The sequence below is a fragment of the Pseudophryne corroboree genome, chromosome 2 (assembly GCF_028390025.1).
Source record: "Pseudophryne corroboree isolate aPseCor3 chromosome 2, aPseCor3.hap2, whole genome shotgun sequence".
NCBI lineage: Eukaryota > Metazoa > Chordata > Amphibia > Anura > Myobatrachidae > Pseudophryne > Pseudophryne corroboree.
The window spans coordinates 394,731,708-394,746,425 of NC_086445.1; the positions used below are offsets into that span (position 1 = coordinate 394,731,708).

The 14,718-nt window shown below is 40.7% G+C and overlaps 1 protein-coding gene across 4 annotated transcripts in view; it reads left to right on the forward strand.

The window, feature by feature from the left end:
- VWA3B (von Willebrand factor A domain containing 3B) overlaps nucleotides 1–14,718 on the forward strand; it is a 340,688-nt gene that overhangs the window by 229,284 nt on the left and 96,686 nt on the right. For all 4 annotated transcript variants that reach the window (XM_063953326.1, XM_063953327.1, XM_063953324.1 and 1 more), the window contains exon 22: nucleotides 1,307–1,511. In XM_063953326.1, the coding sequence (XP_063809396.1) occupies nucleotides 1,307–1,511 (205 nt within the window). The remainder of the gene's footprint in view (nucleotides 1–1,306; nucleotides 1,512–14,718) is intronic.

A 14,718-nucleotide genomic window follows, 5' to 3' on the forward strand; every position in this document is an offset into this window, starting at 1 on the left:
TTCACGCATGGTCTTTCCAACTGGATCTCCTGGACAAATGGTCGGGATCTCATCTTCACATGCACCAGAGGATACGTCTGTCACCGAAAGCCAGAATCTCATTCCTCTGGTGACTTCTCACCTACTATAGGGCCGCAGGTTCGGGATTCAGAATTGGATCCTCCTAACCACGGATGCAGAGCCCGGTGCTGGTTGTATAAATATGAGGGGACCCCAATCATTTTTCCCCTTGTATTTTTACAATCAGGACCAGCTCAAAGAGCCCGAGGCTGGTTATGCTTAGGAGTGGGGACCCCACGCAATTTTTTTCTTTGATTCTTTCCCACAGATAAGCATGCACGGATCTCACTAATCCGTGCATGATTATCCAAACACGCCAGGAAAAAGCAGGTCTATTTTTTTGCTGCTTTTTTTTACGATTTGCAAAAAAATACGACTACAATTGAACATTCACTGACAAACACCAAAATATAAATGAATAGTAAATCACGGTGTTGTATGAACAAATAGCCGATGGTCTATTCATTCGTATTTCTGCCCTCTGCCGTGAAAACCATTACGAATAGCCCCAACACTGCTGAGATTTGTGCTTAGTAAATTCCTGTGTTGACACTTTGAAAAAAAAGAAAAAACTCGGACAAAATCGGGACTTTAGTAAATCAACCCCCTGCAGTGCAATATGTGTTTGCCTAGTTGCTTGTTTTTTTTTTTTTTTTTGCTTTACTAATGAATCAGGCCAGTAGTCTACATAAAATCCAGTTCTTGGACATATATGTGCGCATCAAAGATCAGCAAATTGTCAATATAAGAAAAAGGAGCTCTCAATGTTAGACACTGATGTCAACAGCTTTTAGCATCATATAGCTTTCACTCAACTATCCTAAAGAAGAAAATGTTTTCCAGCTGTTCCTGAAGAAAGTCACACCTGACTGAAACGCCATTAGGAAACATGAAATATAAAACATTTTCTGATGTTTTAATAAACAAATGTATTTATATTAAGAAAAGTGTGCTCATATACTCATGCAAGATTGTGTGTGTCTTACACACACACACACACACACACACACACACACACACACACACACACACACACACACACACGTGTGTATATATAGAATATTGTAATAGACGAATATTGTAAGGTGTTTCTGTTACCCCTGGCACACTATATTTGAGATGATTATGGTAATTTAATTTAATGTTATTTTTGTTTATCTGTCCCTGAATTATAGAATATTACAAAGGATAGAAACCTAGATGTCTTTATACACAAAGAGTAACATTTACATACTTATTGTTGAAGGTTTGACAGTGATGTTCCAGTATCATACATGGAGTATAAAGAAGCCCTGATGCAAGCGTTAGATAGGCTGGGGTGGCCTGTGTCACCTGAAGATGTAATGCTGCTGGAAGATCAAATTCTAGCTGGGAAAACATATATTCAACAGGCCTCCGATCTACAGGAGGCCACCAAGAAAAATTCACTACCAGACGATTCAAATGAACAGGTAACCTACGTATGTTCCAAGAAACAGTACAGCGCTATGCCTAATAAAGCCTGGGTTATGTTCTGTAATATTACAGGGACTGACACCTACTGACCTTTTGGAGGGGGATTCAACAGAATGTTTTCCAGACAATTATACAAACAAGGCCAAAACAGTAGAAATATATTACTAAAATTCTGTGAACATACATAAATTGAGGAAATTATTTTTTTCACAAATTGAACTTCTTACTTTAAATTTCCTACGACAATTCCCCTTTGAGTTTAATTTTTTTTTTTTTAAAGTACAATGAAAAATTTGTCATTGCTTTAGGTGGATTTCAAGGTCATTTCTGTAGGATGTGACTCTATGATAAATGAGTTTTTTTCAGGTTCTCTATATTGGCCTTTCTTTGCAAAACATCTGCTACATATTTTGTATTGATGAATGTACTTGTATAGTCAGGATAGAACATTAGGTTTAAGGTCATAAACATGAATTTGTAGTGAGTTATTCCATGTTGATTTAACTATGACGTTAGTTTTTATATAATATTAAAGTGTCCTCTACGTAAAGGATTACTATTTGTCTAAATACCCACATGGCAGTTAACTACCCACTGAATCAAAAATAAGAATATAAAAATATAAATACAGAGCAGCGAGTTGCAGAAACTGGTTGTGCATGTTTAATGTAGCTTCAGTAGATTGTAATCATTATGTAGTTTAATTTGTTTCAAGTTTATATAGTTTACTGTTTTATAATCCTGAACAGACTTTTTTTATGTAATTATGCAATTGTTTCACAAAAATAAGTATTTAGCGAGCCCAAGAAATGCAAAAAGACTAGTAATATTTCCTGACACAGTAGATCATGAAGATACTGTAGTAAAATGGAATTTATTACTCAAACTGTAAAAACACAAAACAGTATAGCAAATGAAAAATCAACATATATTAATATACTCAACTGAGGAACTAAAAGTGGCAATAGAAATATTATGGATTTGTAAACCGTACTACAGGCAAAGGTCAGGTCATAGGCACAAATTGGTAAATAGTAGTACAGGCAATAGCTGTTAACAGATAGACAAGATCAGATACAGTAACCAGGTTAACTTTAGCGCCGGTGGTCACATAAATGTTCCTTTATTTGTCAAATAAAGCTATCCACCTGCCCCTAGGAAAATTCCAGAAAGAGATTGAGTGAATGCACTCTCTGAAGGAGCTGGTAGACAGAGGAGAAAACGATAGGGGTAAAGACCATAGCATCTCTAGTAAATGGACACAAAGCGCTGTCATGACAGTTAACCATTACGTCCATTCTGCTCGGCATCCTCCTTAGTTAAATTATAAAAGTGCTGTTTCCTAAGAAACAGTGGCTTTGAGTTTTGTGACACAGTTGTTATTGTAAGCAGAAAACATTCAATTGACCTGTTTCACTGTTGCCCCAGTGTCATCAGAAAGTTGTTTCTAGAAGCATTATTATTATTTTTTTCCAGATCTGTGGATGAATTTTGTTGAAGTCAAAAATATTACATAAAAAGAACATACAAACTACACACTTTATGAGTAGCTATACTTGCAAATACGCGCAGCGAGCACAGTAATATATGGTAACACGCATTTACATGGACATGCCACAGAGATGGATTCGACACTTATTTCATGCAGTACATAACTATAATAATATCAAGCGCCAGACATCATGATGATTTAAAATTATATAATGAAGTAATGTCATGTATGTGTATTATTTGAACGAAACCAGATACACCTGTCATATTTGGTATTAACGCAAGCAGATTAATGTGTAGATTCATTTGATACTTGTTATTAAGTTGTAGGACATTGCAACAAATAATTATGATTAAATGTATAAAAGCTAAAATCACTTTTATTAGAACAATAGATATTCCAAACAGGTAGTGGACAGGAAGCTCAGCCAGCCCTTTGGATGTCTTCAAGGCTGAACCTGATTAGCATATACAAAGAGACTAGTGACTCATCATGAATGAGTAAGTTCCCTCCCCCAAACTAGATAACATATTGCTGATCACACAGGAAGCCAGTTCCTGTTTTGTACCAGAGGATGATGGAGTTGCTGGCAGACCAGTGTCTGCATGATTTTACAGAGAGAGAGAGAGTGATATGGAAAGACGAATTTATATAACATAAAGATAATGGTATTGTATGCTGGCATGTAACTGTATGTTTTAACTACTTACTGTGTGAGTTGTAACCATGTAATTATGTGTATATGGTACATTGTAATATATTGAATACATATCCTTTTAATAACAAATATATACATCAATGAGCTTTGGAACTCCGATAATGTGTGGGTGTATTGTTTTCTCTTATGGGATGCAGTGTTTTGCGATGTACAGCGCACTTTTATCATATATGGTAAAAGGATGCACCTGGCGTCTGCAGTATATATTAGAGTGGGCATTTTAAATATTTGTGAGGAAACAATTTGGCATTCACAGATGGGGGCTGGTCCGCGATATCAGGGTCTTAATGATGCACTGTACATTACAAACGCGGCTGTGATCGACCGGCTCCGATGGACGCATCGCGATGCTGATGAATAACATCCACGTGTATTGTTGTGTTATCAGTAAGCCAATGATATGAAATTTCAAGGGACAATGCTTTCTCATAATATTTAAGATGCTAAAATGTATTTTTATTGTTGCAAAACAAAGTTCAAATAAGTCATATTGTATTTGATTCAGATTGGATTGTTTATCTGTTAAGTAGGTTTAAAAGTACATTTAAAAGTTGCTGCATAGCCTTGATATAGTTTTTTTTTAACTCAGGCCTAAAATAACTTCTGGTGCTTGTATAATGTGTGATTTCTTTGTGACAAAGGAAGCCGCATGGGGGTATATTTACTAAAATTCGTATTTTTCTGAATGAGGTTAAAGTTCAAACACGAATGACATCGAATGTGTAAATTTGCAACTTTTTGAATTTATTACGACATTTACTAAGCTGTCGTATTCTGCATTTTCGTGTTTTCCGATGTCGATGTCATTCGTATTTTTTGGCAGTGTTTTACGGGAGTGAATAGTAAAACACTGCCGACATTAACACAATGAATCTCGTCCGGATCTGTGAGATCCGTGCAGGGCTTCATTGTGCACCTTTCATAAAAAATAGAAAAAAATGAGAAAAAGCCTAAAAAAAAATGCGTGGGTTCCCCCCCCCCCCCCCTCCTAAGCAAAACCAGCCTCGGGCTCTTTGAGCCGGTCCTGGTTGACAAAATATGGGGGGGAAAATGACAGGGGTTCCCCCATATTTCATCAGCCAGCACCGGGCTCTGCGCCTGGTTCCAAAAATACGGGGGACAAAAAGTGTAGGGGTCCCCCGTATTTTTAAAACCAGCACCGGGCTCCACTAGCCAGGTGCATAATGCCACAGCCGGGGGACACTTTTATTGTGGTCCCGGCTGCCCTGGCATTACATACCCAACTAGTCACCCCTGGCCGGGGTACCCTGGAGGAGTGGGAACCCCTTAAATCAAGGGGTCCCCCCCCCTCCAGCCACCCAAGGGCGGCGGATGGTTGGCTGAGAGCCTTTTGAAACAAATGTGAATATTGTTGTTAGTAGCAGTACTACAAGTCCCAGCAATCCTCCCCCGCATGCTGGTATTTGGAGAACCACAAGTACCAGCATGCAGTGGAAAACCGGGCCCGCTGGTACCTGTAGTACTACTACAAAAAAAATACCCCCAAAAAAACAGGACACACACACCGTGACAGTATAAGTTTATTACATACATGCACACCTCCAAACATACATACTTACCTATGTTCACACAAGGCTCGGTCCTCTTCTCCATGTAGAATCCTCGGGGTACCTGTGAAAAAATTGTACTCACATAATCCAGTGTTGCTTGTGTTCTTTGAATAATCCACATACTTGGCAAAACAAAAAAACGGAAACCTGACCACGCACTGAAAGAGGTCCCATGTTTACACATGAGACCCCTTTCCCAGACTGCCAGGACCCCCCCTGACTCCTGTCAAAGAGGGTCCCTTCAGCCAATCAGGGAGCGCCATGTCGTGGCACTCTCCTGATTGGCTGTGTGCTCCTGTGAGGCTGCAGACGGCAGAGATACAATGTTGCGCCTATGCGCTCCATTGTATCCAATGGTGGGAACTTTGCGGTCAGCGGTGAGGTTACTTTCGGTCAACCGCTGACCGCAATGTTCCCACCATTGGATACAATGGAGCGCATAGGCGCAACATTGTATCTCTGCCGTCTGCAGCCTCACAGACACTACAGGAGCACACAGCCAATCAGGAGAGTGCCACGACGTGGCGCTCCCTGATTGGCTGAAGGGACCCTCTTTGACAGGAGTCAGGGGGGGTCCTGGCAGTCGGGGAAAGGGGTCCCATGTGTAAACATGGGACCCCTTTCAGTGCGTGGTCGGGTTTCCATTTTTTTGTTTTGCCAAGTACGTGGATTATTCAAAGAACACAAGCAACACTGGATTATGTGAGTACAATTTTTTCACAGGTACCCCGAGGATTCTACATGGAGAAGAGGACCGAGCCTTGTGTGAACATAGGTAAGTATGTATGTTTGGAGGTGTGCATGTATGTAATAAACTTATACTGTCACGGTGTGTGTGTCCTGTTTTTTTGGGGGTATTTTTTTAGTAGTAGTACTACAGGTACCAGCGGGCCCGGTTTTCCACCGCATGCTGGGACTTGTGGTTCTCCAAGTACCAGCATGCGAGGGGGGCTTGCTGGGACTTGTAGTACTGCTACTAAAAACAATATTCACATTTGTTTCAAAAGGCTATCAGCCCCCCATCCGCCGCCCTTGGATGGGGGGGACAGCCTCGGGCTTCACCCCTGGCCCTTGGGTGGCTGGAGGGGGGGACCCCTTGATTTAAGGGGTTCCCACTCCTCCAGGGTACCCCTGCCAGGGGTGACTAGTTGGGTATGTAATGCCAGGGCCGCCGGGACCACAATAAAAGTGTCCCCCGGCTGTGGCATTATGTACCTGGCTAGTGGAGCTCGGTGCTGGTTTTAAAAATACGGGGGACCCCTACGCTTTTTGTCCCCCGTATTTTTGGGACCAGGCGCAGAGCCCGGTGCTGGTTGATGAAATATGGGGGAACCCCTGTTATTTTTTTTCCCCATATTTTGTCAACCAGGACCGGCTCAAAGAGCCCGAGGCTGGTTTTGCTTAGGAGAGGGGACCCCACGCATTTTTTTTTTAAATTAACACTTTCCCACCCCTTACCACTGATAAACATGCACGGATCTCACGGATCTATCAGAACACGGTAAAAAAAAGCAGGTCTATTTTAAAACTGCTTTTTTTTTTACGATTTGTATTTATTCACGGCAGTGTTTGGCTATTGCTGGCAGTGTTTGTGAAATACAAATTTTAGTAAATGACGAGTTCTATCAAATAACAGGCGTATTTGACCGATGGTGTATTCATTCGTATTTTTTTTTCTTTGACTTCTAAAAAAAATACGAATGCCCTCATCACTGCCGAGATTTGAGTTTAGTAAATTCCCGAGATGACACTTTGACAAAAAAACACCAAATCGGTCAAAATTGGGAGCTTAGTAAATATACCCCATGGTCTGTCCTCCATTTTGGACTAACCACATGGCCTGGCCAACATTTTGTGTAAACCTCATGGATGTGGAAGGGGGAGGAGCAGTGGCCATTTTAGGAAGGTCATTTTCTAAATAACTGATTTTCAGTCTGCTCACAATAATCAGTTTCCTTGGTCACATCAAGCACAATTTATGAGTTACCAATGCATTTATTTAACCCATGCCATAGTCAATAACAAATAGTTTCAGTTGGGCCTAGTGAGAGTAAATGGTGAGATAAGTTTTTTTTTTTCCTGTCCTTCTTGTCTGTGCATAATTACTATACATCAAGTGAGGGGGTTGCACACAGATAGAAAAAGGAAAGAAAGAGTTGGTTTTGTTTTTTTTCCTTCCAAGACTTGTAGAATCTGCTTACAGGGAGGATAGCCACTGAAATGCAAATTAACCCGTATAAATGTTTTTTCTTAGCAGTGAAAACCAAATAGCTTTGATATGCAAATTAGAAGCACTGAATGGGTAAATGAGTCACATAGAAGGCTAGTGAATGATACATATATATATAATATTATTATAATTATGTGTATATTTATATCAGTGTATGTTCTGCAAGATAGCTATCCAATCAATCATATCATTTAAATTATTGATTATTGCTAGAGTCATTATAGATCTGTGTGAAATAGGATACATTCGATGCTATATAGGTAAATTTGAAATAACAGTATTTTAAGGAAGTAAGTGTAAAGACACAAACGCAGGTCTGCATAAAAGTTTATACAGAACAAGTTGTGTCTAGTGGGCAATATTAATTAGTATTGTTCACATTTATAGAGCTGTGTGATTTATTTTATTGCGGATGCAGGGTTTTGTACACGTGTCTCGGACAAAGTACAGGACTGCGCACGCAGCGTAAGAGACACGCACGGTCGCGTGTTTACGCAAAGTGCGTAAGAGTGCGGGCGCTAAGTACAAAATATACAATAGTGTCGTTTAGTTCAAAGGTGGGATAGTAGACATTTATTACAATAGCACAAAACTACCCGGTTTCTAAAGCAGATTAGTATAAAACTTTTGTTTAAACTGTATTGCCTCTGTGGGGTAAAGCTGCCTATCTGAATGAATTGAAATTTTTTGTACAGAAAATCAAAGTGTATTTGAGTGAGCGAACGTAGGAGTGAGTGGATATTGAACCCAGGGAATTCGGGATCCCGTAGTGTGGTACATCAAGTAAGTGGAGGCTTGGTGGCGTGAGGCGGCTGACTCAAGTTAGTATAAGGTTTAATACGCAGATCGTGAGGAGATTTGCAGAGGAGCGTAATAGGGAATTGTGCATTGTGTAGTATTGAAGTAAAATGGTTTTTTGTTACGCTCCGAGCTGAGGGTCACAGTTTGTACATTGACCCGTGGTTGTACGGCAGATAGGTAACAAGTACCTATACGCTGTGCGATTGGACCGCGCGTTTGTGGGTGCGATAGCGCAACTTGATACCCTTTTTACGAGCTTTTTGCGTAGAATCGCGGTATCATTAGCGCTGTATAGAGCATACGCAAGCGTGATTTGTGTATAAGTGTATAGGGAGTTTTCGCTGGTCTCTCTCAGGAAAATCTCCAGCGGCAGATATTTACTGGAAAAGGTAAGTCACTCCTAACACTTCCAGTAAATAGAAACCAATAGGGCCTCACTGGGTACGCGGTGTTCACTATTGAAGTGAGTTGTGGTACTCAGCGGAGAAGGAGTGGGTGAAAGCACTCTGAGAACTTTCACCGTCTATCCGTGTCGTACATTGGAGATTGCGTAAAAGGAAAAAGTCCGCGATGGGATCCAATTGCACAAGCAGTGGACTTGTGGTAGCCATGGTTCAGGTTGAAGAGCCGCGGCCCAAGGGTTCAGCGAGGTTTGTTATGTGTCGGAAATATGGCCCACACGCTGAAGACTTTTTGTCTGAATGGGTATATATGACTGACAAAGATAGGGTACCATTCCCTAGGGTGGGCAGCTTTGAACCAGAGGTATTGCAGAACTTAAGGATAAGAATATGTCTGATAAAATCCTGAAAACAAAGGGTCAGACATACAAATTGTTTAAACCTGTGGCAGCAAGAGGGGTTGGTGAGTTTGATCCTAAGGTATTGCAGGTGGTATGTCTAACCAAAGTCATATAAGACAAGAATGGAAATATAAGAACTGTTTGAACTTGTAGCAACAATAAACAAGTAGGAAAAAAAAGAGCATGCAAGTACACCGCCATATGTAGATGTGGAAGCAGTTACGCCCAGCATACAAACTATAGAAAATAATAAAAATAGGAAAAATATGACTGTAACCTATATATGTACTAATGAATGTTGAAGTTTTATTTAGGAGGAGAAGGTGACCTGATTGTTTTCAGCCATTTCTCATGTACCCAGAGGAGTATCCAACTGGTAAAAGAAGAGCAGTAGCCTGTGGGGGAAGTGGCTGAAACCAGTGGAACAGGTAAGTATGGTATCATTCGTGTACATATATGGTAAAACAAAAAAAATCAAGAAAGTAACATCAGAAATGGAGAAAAAATCCTGTCCGCACATTAGTATTTGCCAGTAGGAAAGCGGACAGAGACACGGTAACCCCCGGGTATTTCCTTCAGTTACCATATAAGTAGTATTCATTCCTAGTAATGCCCCTAGTCAAGATGAGCTCGGAAATGTTTGTTGGACCATGTACAGACCCTTAATACGGGATGAGAAGGATTGAATGAATACTTTGCATGACCTAGAAGCTTGTTAAACTTTTTTTTTTGTCTCTTGCAGTAATAGAAAACGCTCCATCTGGATAAGACCACTGGTAAACACTAATTCGGCAAATGGGAGGTGGCTGTCTCTGTGCAAATGGACGGGCTCAATAAGGCATTGAGTGTCAGGGTGGAGACTTCTTTGCAAAATTGGAAAGGGGTCACAGTAGCTAATCTTAGATAGTGTGCTAATGAACATCACAAGAATAGTGCTAGGCGCAGAGAACAACAGGTGGAGAGGTTGAGGACGGTAAGTATACTGGCACATACAGGAAAGACCCATCAGTCCAAACCCCAGATCCCTAATGGTCAATAATATGTTACACTTGTAGGAAGGAAGGGCATTTTGCCAGAGATTGTAGGAGTAGTAGGACACATAGTCCATATTGATCCCCTAGACAGAAAACACAAGCCACATTATTAAACACATAGACAGGACCAAGAGACATATAGTAAGGAATCATAAGCCATATAGAAAACACATTCGGCTAATGGGAAGAACAAAATAAATGCAACATTACCCTTTGACAAAACTTGCTGGGGTAAACTTTTGCTTCTTTTTCCTAGCAGAAGTGGCCCCTGATTAACTTAATTTTAGTAGATATGATATACATATACTGTGCTCCCGCTCAGGAAGTACAAAGTATGTTAGACACCCTCGAAGACTAATGTCGCATTCTACTGTTCTAGATGCATGTCCATCACAGGTAGAGGAAATTATCTCACAGATATCGGGTTCCCTATGAACTTAGGATGGACAGGACACTGGATTGATGGCTGGGATAGTCCCAATAGCGATACGACAAACACAGAAATTTTTTTAATGGGAGTAAACCAAGTAGAGAATCACTTCCCCGTAGTGCCCAATCCAGTTGTCACATTTTTATAAAATCTTCACCTCTGCAAACTCATCTGTCACCAACCTCTATTCTGTTTCTCTACAGTTTTCCTCTTCATCTTTTGCGTTCACACAGGGTGGTACAATACATGGACCCAATTACAGTTCAAACTCCACATGCCTAGGTCCTTCAGAATTCTGCCCAAACCCAGTATATCTCAACAGCACGATAACACCAGTATTACTGCAGTGTGCCTTGTCATGCACAAAGGGTGGAGAATGGGAATACTGGTGAAGGGAAATTTTGTATAGACACTGATATGCCTGTTGGTGAATGGCAAACCTGACATTTTCTTTTTCATTTTCTTCTTCTTTCTCTCCTCTAGAGATGTTTCTTTTTTTTCTTTTTCTTTTTTTCTTTTTGAGTTATGCTCATGGTACTCTACATTGCAAACACACGATAGTTAAATTAAGATACAAAAATTTGTGTTCCCTACAGGAAAAGGCAGTCTGGAGGACAAAGGGGTATGGCCAGGAGTCCTCAGGACTGTGGACAGGTGGACACGGTAAGCCAGTAGCCCCCAGAGCATACCTTCCAAGTCGATCTGAGGTGGCACACGGTCTGACTCATCTAGGCAAAGAGGGTATGTGCAGGCTGATGAGAGCCTACTGGTGTGCGCCAGGATTCTATTCTCATGCAGGTAAGAGAGCAATGACCTGTCTTGCTTGCTTGAGGAAGAATATTGGTAAAGCAATACCAACAGAGCCATCCCATATCCCTCCTGCAGACGGATCTTTTCAGTAAATACAAATCGACTTCGTACAGTTAACACCCTTTAGGAATTATTGTTATGTATTGGTGTGCACTGATGTTTTCTCAAACTGGGTAGAGGCATTTCCTGCCGCCACGGATGCTGCTGTGTTTACCGCAAAGAAAAATTGCGCAGAAATTTGTGTGTAGATAATGGTACCCCTAGAAGTAGGAGCAAAGCTTGAAATTGTACTATTGTGATCATAGATACTGCAACTAGTATTATGTAGCTTCGGAACCACTCCCAGATCTTCACTCAACGAATCACCCTCTTCGAAATTTGTTTTTGTTTTGGTATTTGTGTCTTTTTTGGGTTGTTTTTGGAAGACAACCTCATGTCATGATTGATCCGCACAATGATTAGAAATACACCAATGAGGTGACAGTACAGTACCTTATTGAGATGAGCCACCATTTGAGAACTTGACAAAATAACTTGAAACTGTAGATTGCTGGTATGCCAAATACTAACTGTCTTGATTGTGAACCAAGAGACTGTGTGATTGTTCTTACGCTCAGGTTGCCTAATAGACAGGTGGGAAGGACCATACCAAGTTTTGTTGACAGCACTATCCCAGTGAAAGTAGCCGAGAGAGAGACTTGGGTACACGATTCCCATTGCAGGAAAGTCGGTAGTCCGGAAGGAACTCGTAAATGGAGTGAGATCGCAAAAGTATCATCAGAGACTCTGTTCCGTGAAGACTGAGAGGCGGCACTGTTGAACACTACCTGAGCGTACTAAAGGATTGCAGAAAGACCAGTCATTGTAATTGATTTGGTATGAACAAGAGTTGTTTTGTTCTATTTCTCTTTTCTCTCTTTCCTGCTGACAAATTTTTTTTTCAGGATATTCTATTTTTGCAAGGTTTTTTTATGAGGAGTCGAGTATGGGACTGGAACTGGTTCTGGAGGAAGGAGTGATTTCCTTATAGGATCCCAGGATTAGCCGATCAGTTTGTTAAAGTCAGAGAAAAATCAAAGTTCTAGTAGTTATGAAGTTCAGAGGTAATCAGGAACAATCAGACAATGGCTATTCACACATTGCAGATAAAGAGCTCATTAATATATGTGGAAGAAAGGTTTATGAGTGGCTCTCCCCGAACTCCGAAGGTTTATGTTATTTAGGAAGGACACTACTTATAACACTTGTTCAATGATTAAACAGACCTAGCATACGTTCCAGAAATGGAAACAATGTTCAGAAAATGATAGGAATATGTAGATCATGAAAATTTTATATGTCACTGTCACGATTTGTTTATGTCTTCTTCATCTACCCAGCAGAACCTCAATCGAATCCAAACATCAGTGTACAAAGACGTAGGTACATGTATGTGTGAAATGTTCATCGCAAATCAGACATTATAGGCCAAAGCACTGTCCCAGCATACTCTATACGTTGAATGTTGTCCCACACCCAACCAGTGGTCCCGTGACCGCCGAGTGCATATAGAGGATGTCTCGTCCTCCTCCCCGTCTTCCCCAAATATAGTCAAGTGTCTGATTTGCGAAATGCATACATACTTGTGTCTAGGTCACCGATTATTGTATGAAATATTTTTTTTTTCTTATGTTAATAATTGATGGCAGTTATTGTTTGCTGCCAAAGGGTGGACTGTCGAAGTAAAAAATATTACATAAGAAGAACATACAAACCACACATTATGAGTCGCTATACTTGCAAATACGCGCAGCGAGCACAGCAATATATGGTAACGCGCATTTACACGGACATGCCAAAGAGATGGATTTGACACTTATTTCATACAGTACATAACTATAATAATATCAAGCGCCAGACATCATGATGATTTAAAATTATATAATGAAGTAATGTCATGTATGTGTATTATTTGAATGAAACCAGATACACCGGTCATATTTGGTATTAAAGCAAGCAGATTAATGTGTAGATTCATTTGATACTTGTTATTAAGTTGAAGGACATTGCAACAAATAATTATGATTAAATGTATAAAAGCTAAAATCACTTTTATTAGAACAATAGATATTCCAAACAGGTAGTGGACAGGAAGCTCAGCCAGCCCTTTGGATGTCTTCAAGGCTGAACCTGGTTAGCATATACAAAGAGACTAGTGACTCATCATGAATGAGTAAGTTCCCACCCCCAAACTAGATAACACATTGTTGATCACACAGGAAGCCAGTTCCTGTTTTGTACCAGAGGATGATGAAGTTGCTGGCAGACCAGTGCCTGCATGATTTTACAGAGAGAGAGTGATATGGAAAGACGAATTTATATAACTTAAAGATAATGGTATTGTATGCTGGCATGTAACTGTATGTAACTGTATGTTTTAACTGCTTACAGTGTGAGTTGTAACCATGTAATTATGTGTATACGGTACATTGTAATATATTGAATACATATCCTTTTAATAACAAATATATACATCAGTTAGCTTTGGAACTCAGATAATGTGTGGGTGTATTGTTTTCTCTTATGGGATGCAGTGTTTTGCGATGTACAGCGCACTTTTATCGTATATGGTAATAAGATGCGCCTGGCGTCTGCAGTATATATTAGAGTGGGCATTTTAAGTATTTGTGAGGAAACAATTTGGCATTCACAATTTTTCAGCACTATATGTATTCTTGCCCTTGTGAATTACTATAATTTATATTTCTCTTACGTCTTCGGGACGTCTTTACGTCTTTGGGAATCCATTTAGTACCATGGGGTATAGACGGGTCCAATAGGAGCCTTGTGCACTTTTAGAATTTGATAGTGTGCGCTGGCTCCTCCCTCTATGCCCCTCCTACCAGACTCAGTTTAGAAAATGTGCCCGGAGGAGCTGGTCACCTTGCTAGAAGCTCCTGAAGAGTTTTCTGCATTTATTTTATCTGTTTGTTATTTTCAGGCAAGACTGGATGGCACCAGTCTGCCTGCTTCGTGGGACTTAGGGGGGAGAATGGCCCAACTTCCTAAAGGGTTAATGGTCCCGTTTCTCCGCTGACAGGACACTAGCTCCTAAGGGAATTATTTGCAAGCCCCACCACGGCGAGCATACATTCCCGCAGCACGCGCCACCCCTAACATAACCAGAAGATAGAAGAGTGGTGAGTACTAAGCCGGCATCCCGGTTAGCGGGTCGCCGGCCATTATGGCGGCATGAGGGTACGGAGATGCACGGCTTCTACATGGGGCAACTGGGTCTCCAAGACTCAGTACACAGAGCAGACGCACCACTTCTGA